The 9,414-nt window shown below is 30.5% G+C and overlaps 1 protein-coding gene across 1 annotated transcript in view; it reads right to left on the reverse strand.

Moving 5' to 3' along the window:
- Positions 1 to 444: 444 nt before the first annotated feature.
- LOC117171951 (CUGBP Elav-like family member 4) overlaps positions 445 to 9,414 on the reverse strand; it is a 92,674-nt gene continuing 83,704 nt past the window's right edge. Inside the window, exons 11-12 of the mRNA XM_033359635.1 lie at positions 2,879 to 3,063; positions 445 to 1,596 (exon numbers count right to left, since the gene is read on the reverse strand). Of these exons, the coding sequence (XP_033215526.1) occupies positions 2,936 to 3,063 (128 nt within the window). The 3' untranslated portion in view covers positions 445 to 1,596; positions 2,879 to 2,935. The remainder of the gene's footprint in view (positions 1,597 to 2,878; positions 3,064 to 9,414) is intronic.

Below are 9,414 nucleotides of genomic sequence, written 5' to 3' on the forward strand. Positions count from 1 at the left end.
TATTTATATATTTATATTTATACGTCTTTCAATTAATAATTAATTGGTTGATTTAATTTCCCCTTTCCTCCCAAAATGTTTTTAATTTTTCTGGCAGATCAGAGCTTTCCTCTCCGTTCCATCGCTCTCCTCGCCGTCGTAGGATTTTCCCAAAGGAAAAAGTCGTCTATCGACCGATTACCGACCGCGAAATGGCGAGTATTTTATTTAGCTCAATCTGTTTAAGATTTAGACGCGTCGCGCCTGATAACGAATAACAGACGGGAGGTGGATATATATAATTGTAGATCGACGTGACTCATATATATTTGGTATTTCTATTTTAAATTTCACAAGAAAGACACCTTTTAAGTTTAAAAAATCAACTCACTGGGTCTTAGAGTAGAAAACCTCAAAAACATGTCCGAATTTTTTAATAATTAATATAATTGTTCTTGAATAATAATAAAGAAACTAATAATTTTATTTCTGCTGGAAGAATTCTAAATAAGTATCCACAATGGCACTAGTTTTTTGAGATTAAAAAAACACTGATCTGTTAATTCTTTTTTCGTTAAATCACAGCCTAGTTGGCATTTCGCGGTTGAAGCGATCGGTCGACAAAACGAAATGGGATCGGAGCGTTCAATCGATGAATTTATCACTCTATCGATCTAAAATCCTCGTGATTTAAACGCGTTTTCTTCTCGAAAAACACCTTTAAGTACATTAAAAATTCCAGACACTTATTTACTATAAAGGTCGCACCTCAAAAATCGATCTTTTCTATTTCAAAATTCTAAAGTCACCAGATATTAACCTTCATACACTTTTCTCGAAATTCTTTTAATTTATTTCCCTAATTAATCCAATCTCGAGATCTTACAATTATCATTTTAATCAAGGGTTTTTTTGTCGCTAAAATGGTAAAAGAGCTGGTGACTAATATCGCTCCTAACCTGGTATAAAACCTACATTTTGCGTCGAGCGTAATGAAGTTGTTTTGTGATCAGTCGTGGAAAAAATCGCCAACACAGCATTGACTAGATTTGGCATTTTTTTTGCGAAGCTGTGCCTGCAATTGAAGACCCGAAAGAGAATCTTTCCCTGTATCGAAAATTCTTGCCTCTTAAAACGAATATTCAGTCTAGTGAATTCGGAAATAGCAGTCATCGTAGCAAGTCAAAAGTCAAACGCAAATATTGGGGAAATCTTTGAACACCATGAGCGACAGAAGTCTGATTTTTTTTAATTTGACGACTGCTCTCTTTTATAATTGTGACTTCGTGCTACGATGTTTCTTCTCACGAGACATTCTGAAGAACAAGCGATTGTTAACAAACCTCGAGTGTAAACGATTATAGGGTAGAAAAAGATCCTTGACATTTTTGGTCTTCCTGGCTGATCAGAGACAAAACAGTTCTCCGATTTTTCCCCATTTTTCGTGAAATCTTCCGTGGATGACGGCGAAGCTCCTCCGATGACCTCTATTTTTACTTCTAAAGAATTAACTAACTAGTATACTAGGTTGTTACGGTGCAGAGCGTTGTAGCGGTGATTTAAACTCGTCACTTCTGATCTTCGAGCTTCCACTGGGCTTATACTTTCGTACAATACCTGCAAATTTAAAAAAGAATGGTCAAAATTGATAGACCGATGTTTATGCGTTTAGAATACTAAACTTTTTAATTTTATCAATGTATTATAAATTGAAGACGTTAAAAAAACTTTTATAAGATTAAAATATTTGAATTAAAAAAATGGAAGCTGTATTCGAAGGCCTTCTAATATGTAGAAATTTAACTTAAAAGATATCACATTTGATAACTATTAGGATTTGAGAGATAAAAAGCTTTCAAAATTATTTTGGATGCTACAATTCGAATGAATTTAATTCTCGATAATCTCATGACGTACGAGATTTTCATTTATGTACTCGTACCAAAAATCGTGTTTGTGAAAAAAAAATTTCTATGATTTTAAGAATTGTAATGATATATTAGCCTTGTTGTATGAAAGAAAAAACATTTTTTTAAGAAAAAATGTTCAAACTTAAGAAAAATAATGTCGCTTTCTGCACTTTTTTATGTATTGAAATGTTTATAAATATAAAATATAGCTAAGTATTTTTCAAAAATTGTGCAAAAATAATTTTTAAATACTTTTTCTCACGGAAGTTTTTCACTGCGAACCGAGGGGTCCTAGTACAGAGTATTCAGGGAGTATATGAATATTCAATTCTAATCGCTTCGGCTCGCAGTGGTTGTCCTTTCCTAGGCGATTCATGGCCATTTTCATATCATATCTAGTCCGCTTCCTAATGATAAACTTAAACTTACAATTATTACTTAAAATTATTATATTTATTAGTTTTGAAGGAAATGAAGTTTATAAATATTTTAATGAATACAAAATACAAATAAATAATAGTTCAGGCAGTAATAATCGAACACGCTATCGAACGGCTATGAAGCCGAAGCACTACTGCCTGAGCTACCGGCCGTTCGAACGTGTTTTTCCCTGAACTTTATATGGTGTGTTGGCATTCATTTTTCATGAAAAATCTGCTATCAATTGAAACTGAAATTCATATTTGTCGGTGATCTTTTGTGAGAAACAATTTTTGTCAAGTTTTTCTAATTCTTCTTTTACAGTGTCAATATAATTTGAGTTACTTCGCCGCTATATATTGACTCGAATGCAACACTTTTGATAAATGACCTAATTTGTAACTGCAATATAGAGATGTGTGAATCAAATTTGGAATGATTGAGAAACGGATTTCCAATTAACAAAATCTATGAAGCTTGAGCAATTTGATGAAAATTGGATCGCATTCATGAAGTTAAAATTTGAATTTAGAGCATCTCTTGTATTCAGTGATCGATGGCGTACTTACTCTGTGGGTTATAACGTAGGGCGCTATCCGGCCAGTTTTTCTAGGCTAGGACGTGGGTTAGTACGGTCTGTTGGCGTCCTTGGGCCTCTTAAGTTGAACTTTTAACCGCTTCATCCCTATTTGAAAGCCGTTCATCGCTTGAATCGCTGCCTGCGCGCTCGACGGATTGTCGAAAGACACGAACCCTACAAAGATGAAATTATCAGGTAACCAAATTTTAGTGGATCATTAAGTAAAAGAATTATGTAACAAAAATGCCTATATAATAAAAGTTCATCTTTTGGGAATCACTGACGAATTTTTTTAAAAGAACAATAGTTTTTAACAGCTTTTGTATTGAAACAAAAAAGACTGTCGCCTAATTTTACTTTGGTATGTAGTTTCAAGTAGAACATGCTGTTCTGAGTCAGACTGTTACAAAAACAATATTTTGAGAAGAAATCCATTTAAAATTAGGCAGGTTTTACATTTCAAGTCGCTGAATCTCTGAGCAACAATATATGCTGCTTTTGAAAAAAATAGACGATATGTATTTTGCAATTTGAGAAAAAAATTCCCACAGATTTACGAGTAGTTAAATTTTGACATTTATTTTAAAAAGAGAAATAAACATTTTTTCTCGAAACTTCTATAGTTTTTGATCTAATTCAGACATATAAATTTTTTCAGATTCTTATACTGATATTTTTCACTGTCCTTTTTTAAAGATGATTTTAAGAAAAACCAACACTAACATTTTTGGTCAATTTTTTGCATAATTTGGCCTTTCACAATGTTGAACCCCTGTGAGCTACATACGGGTTCAACCCTTTGTGTAGCTAGGAGAGTTTTTTTTCTTAAAATAAAATTTTCGCATTTTTCTCACAAATATAATGAAAGCTATAAAAATACGTTAAGATCAATGTTTGTAGGTCTAAGCATTTTCTATACAAAATACCTATTGCTCTTTTGCAATATCTCGAATCGTTTATCAGAAAAACGCGAAAATTCTATTTTTTTTGGAAAAAAATTCTCCTATAAGAAAAAATTAAAAGGTGGGGGTTTCCAGACAATGATTTATATTTTTTTCTTCGAATTCTGAAAATATGAAAAAAAGATTTGAAATTGTTAATTTTTAATATCATGGAATCATTCAGTTTCTAATGCGTTATTCTAAAACCTTTAAATTAAAAAATGTCCTATTTTAACGTTAAAAATTGAACTGTTTTAATTCGAAAGCCTTAGTAGTTAAGAATATGTGAAAGTTTGATTAAAACTTTTTAAACAATTTTTTATTAAAAATTATTTTATTAATGGATTTATAATTTTACGCTTTTATGCAATTTGAAAGTTTACTTCAATATTTTTTAAGTTTAAACTATTCCAATTTGAACCCATTTAATTTCAAATGCTTGAATTAAAAGAAGAATATTTATTTACTATATAACAATGTCTGACTGTTAAGTTAAAATTGGCAGTTATAAATAAAATAAACTAGACTTTCGATTGTAGCACTTTTTTTGGTTCTGACCTTGGCTTGAATCAGAGATTTGAATGCAGTTAACGGGAATTTTCGGTTATTTGTCCATTATTTATGAAAATCTAATATTATTTACCTGAAAAATAAGCCAAGTATAAAAATTACTAAAAAATACTGCAGATAAGGAGACACAATATAAAAAGTGTGTTTCTTCAAAGTTTTATGACGAAAGAAATAAAACGTAACGTAATAAAAGTTTCTTTACGTTTATTTCCGGTCTTTTCTATATAAAATATATTTATCACATAATCTTGACATTATGTCTTCGAGGCCTCATTATCTTTTGATGCTTTTTTAGACTGAACTTAGTTTTAAGCCAAATTATTTTTAATTGTTCAAAGGGAAGGAAGTCAATGTCTTACTGCAAATTACATGTTCTACTTGATATTAAATACGGAAGTAAAATTAGCTAAGAGACTTCGTAGTATGTATCTTTGTGAAAGTTTTCAGAAAGAAAAACTGCCCCATATTGAAAAAATAGCAGAAATAAGGCCGAAAAAATAGCACAAGAAATTTATCTGAGTTTGACTTTTATGCTGACATTAGTAGACAAATTTATTGCCTGCGGGATGTATAGGTTTATAAATTTCAAAGATTAACCATCTTCTAATTGTCTGGTAATAAATCGACGACGCTCAACTAGATGCATGCTTTTGCCATTGCACCGTATCATTCACTAATATTACTTTTGCACAGAAAATAAAAATTTTTATTTAAATTTACAACCACATATCTCCCGGATCTGTTCACGAATTCCCGGCATTTTCTTACATTTTCCAAAGTGCACAAAATTTCTGGATATCACAGCACAGATCTGGACACTTCTATTAAATTAAAACTCGTATAGATCAAAAGTTTTAGACATAAAAATAAAAAATACAGCAAATAAGAATATTCTAAACTAAAAAATAAGTTTGAATTGTTAAACTATTGTTTTAAGAAAACGCCTTTTACTCATGTAAAGAATGCACTGGACGAGGAAACGAAACTTTTTTCACCGAGAGGCGGATAGGTAAAGATTGTTACGAGCGCGGTTTCCTTCGGAGGCAACATCTTGTATCGTGGAAAATTACGTTGGGAACTCGTCTGAGCATAGGATATCGTATAGAAGCTCAATCTAAACGAACACTTATTAGTGCGTCAGCTCCAGTCTTCGAATTTGCTACCAGGAATAAAAAGTTTTAATAAACGGTGTTAGCTAAGTTTTGCTTCAAGGGCAACACGATAACGCCGTAGGGACCTGACCGTTAGAAGCCCGAAAGGTCATCGAAGATTTCTGGGCTTAAGCCAATTTTGACTATTATCCCAGATCCAATTTTAGTTTTACCATCATCACGGCCTACGGCTAAAGTTTCGACCCTCACTTCTCCTGCACGCTTCCGTCTTTATAGGATTTCAATAATGCGATCAGATCACCGGTTATTTTAAAAAAGACTATTTTTAGATTAAAGTATTACTAAAGTTAGATTTTAATATTGTACTCTATACTTTTCATTTTAAAATGACTCAATATCATTTTCTTAATTCCGCAAATGCGTGTCACAGATATTTCCCGCCAAACCTTAGGAGCATGAATTAACTAATTGGGCGCTTAGTGACGGCCTTGGTCTCGAGCATCGGGCGCTTTGTGAGAGTCTACTGTATTTCTATATAAAATGATTCCAATTGATATGACTTATGCTTCAAAACGTTACTTTAAAACAGTTTAATTCAAAATTATAACATTTCAATTGGATTTTTTTAAATTCTGAATTGTTCAAATTTCTGATTGAATTTCACGCCTAAATATAAGATTTTAGATAACTTCCCACTTCCAAAGAAATACATTCACATTTTTGTAATGATTCTTATTGAGATTTTTAAATCAATAGAAGATTACATTAAGTTTGACTCTAATGCACAGGATGGACACTGGACTGAGAAACCGGGAAACCCAGAAAATGACCGGAAATTTGTTGCGACCGTAAAAAACTGGAAAATAATTTATTTTTTGATCGGAAGTTTTACAAATTTGTAGACGAAAAATATATTCAATCACTTGAAATATCATATGTAATAATTCAATTTAAATTAAAGTTTGATTTAAACTTTTTGTTAATGTTAAGTTCAATTGTTAACTTTTTCAATCGCGAAATAATTAATTTTACAATGAATAATTATAATAACTTTTACATTAAAAATGTTCCATTTTAAATCCTCATTCGAAATTTCCATATTAAATTGTTTTTAAATTGGAAAAGTCATATTTTTTGTTTTTAAGATTTTAATAAAGTTGAAAGGGACCAAAGTTTGGTTTTATTGATTTTTTTTCCAATTGGAGGACTAATTTTTTAATTGTCATATTTTTACCTAGTTTTAAGAAAGTACATTTTCGTTATTAATTATTTTCCTGAACTCGAAGAACCCAATTCAAAAAAATATATTTTTATTGAGTAGGTGAGAGGAAATCTCGTTTTCTATTTTTTCTGAATTGGAAGAGGGCCTTTTTTTACTTAATGATTTTTGTTGAGTTGAAAGGCATGGAATTTTAATTTTTTTTTTGCTGACTTAAAAGAATTTATTTTTCCTTTTTAACATTTTTATTGAGTGTAAGGGAAGAATTTGGTATTTTTTCTTCTCTTTTCTGAAAAGAGGAAATTTAGATGATTAATTGTTTCTCTGAATTGGGAGAGGCCAGTTTTTATTGAAAGGGGAAAGTAATGCTTTTGATTTCTATTCTAAAGTATAAATATTTGAACTGTTCAATTTCTAAAAGTTTAGAAGTTAAGTTTTTTAGCTTAATAGCATTTAATTAGAATTTGCTTTATCAGAAGGCGTTTGAAGCTTCCACTTCATATGTGTACATTATTCAGTGCTGTGAATACAAAATCTGTGAAGCTTTAATATTAAAAGTTTAACATTCAAGAGTTCCACTTTGAATGTTTTAGCTTACAGTTCAGTTCTGATTACTTAGAAAGAAAAAAATGTTATTTACTAGAGTTTCGATTTTTAAATTCAAATTCTTTATTGCGATACATTTTTTATTTGTTTGATTAATAAAGTTTTATTTGTTTACCGATGATTCGCCCATACTTCTAGATGAAGGTTGCGTATTATCTGTTCTAACGTAAGATATTTTATAGCTTTTTCAAAAAATCAATGGCTTCCATTCTCTAAATATGTAGGATAAGCAAACTGGAAGCCTTGTAATGGCCATGAGCGATGATATCGCTGGGAAATTCAAGAGGGGATGACTATTTCGTGCGAAATTTTTCATTCCCTATTTTTCCTTCGATCCCAAATATTTCCTTGGCACCCCTGATTCAATGGCAGGGGTCGAATCTCGAAGCCTTAAGGGCGACCAAGGGACCGATATTGCTCGTTGGAAGGATCTCAGCTATTTTTCCGAGGCGAGTGTGCCCTAGGGATGATACACGTGACATTAGATGCTCTGAGATAGAGCGAATAAACGGATTCCTAAAAACAGTCGGTTTCCAAAATAGACCAGTAAGGTGTCCAGAATTTTTCAATTAATTTACGATTTTCCCTAAATATCCATTACCTCATGAGTGCGGTAACATTTTGTATGAAATATGTAATATCAGAAAAAAATGAAGTGTCACGTTTGACTTATTGAGACAGATATTAGGGGTGATAATGTCATATTTATCTAAACCATCAGTTTTATCGACAAAGATAAGATGGCTGACCTAAATATGGCTATACTACTCCAATCTATATAGGGCAGATGAAAAAGAAGGCAGGGTCAATACGAGCAAAAGTGATAGCTGTGTTAGTGCGATAAAGAACAAATTTTGGAATGAAAAAAATGAGTCATTAATTTTGATGTTATGCAACTAAAATTGTATATCTAATATTTACTATTCATTGAAAAATATAGAATAATTATTTATTGCTTTAATCACGTATTTTAACAGAAACTGAGACACTTTTAGAGAATTAAAATTCGTAGTTGCGTCATCGGTTCTTGAAATTTCTATTTACCTACAAAAACATCTTTCATTGGATATATCAATGCATAATGGAAGATATTATATTTTCTTTAAACATCCGGTCTTTTAAGCCTGGAGTATTAATTTTTTTATATGGTGTATTAAGTGTATCATATAATTAGCATGAGTAACAACACCTTCTAAACATGAAGTAATATGAAGTGAAAGAAAATATTTAACGTGCATTCAGCAGATTCTACCGCTAACTCAAACCGACTTTTTTAACAGACATAATCCTTAAATAACCTTGCACTTAATTTTTTAGCTAAAGTTTTTAATTCTAAAGAAAAGCTTTTAAACACAAAAAATTGTTTCTGGCAAAGCTCTTTAGGCTATTAAGTTACTTTGTGCCAGAATTTAAAGATCTTCCCGATTCATTTTTAATACATACGAATTTCGAAAAATATGCATGTCCATATAGAATTGTATTAGAACTTTTCCGGACTTGACTTTTTGAAAAATATTTGATTAACGAATTTTATTCAATTATTCGTAATATTTTCAATATAGGTACTAATACCTGTCTTTTTCTATGAATTTTATATAATACAATATGATTATTTCGTTTTTTTAAATACTTTTTTTCTATTTTAATTATTTCAAAGTGTAATGCATTGGTGAATTCCGAAAATGTTATTAAATTCAGTCACTAAATAATGGAGTTTTTTTTTTAATTCTTAAAAATAGGTTAACGTATTAATTTAATATAAAAAAGGACAATCATTAAAATTATAAATATTTTATTCGATAATTAGTATTAGTGGTTTTATGTCAGATATTATTTTATTGAATATAAAGTAACCAAAACCTTATTGCTAATAAAGAAACAAATATGTATCAAGACTAAAAGGTTGTTATATTTACTACTTAGTATAACTGTGTTTGAGTCAGCTATAACAAATAACTTTTTAATTCCGAAGAGAATTAATCAAATAAGAAAACAAACTTTCTTTATATTCAATAGAATTATTCTTCGAATTAATTCAAACAATATTGGCCGTTTAAGCAAGATATGAATGAAATAT

This window comes from Belonocnema kinseyi, chromosome 4, assembly GCF_010883055.1.
Source record: "Belonocnema kinseyi isolate 2016_QV_RU_SX_M_011 chromosome 4, B_treatae_v1, whole genome shotgun sequence".
Classification (NCBI taxonomy): domain Eukaryota; kingdom Metazoa; phylum Arthropoda; class Insecta; order Hymenoptera; family Cynipidae; genus Belonocnema; species Belonocnema kinseyi.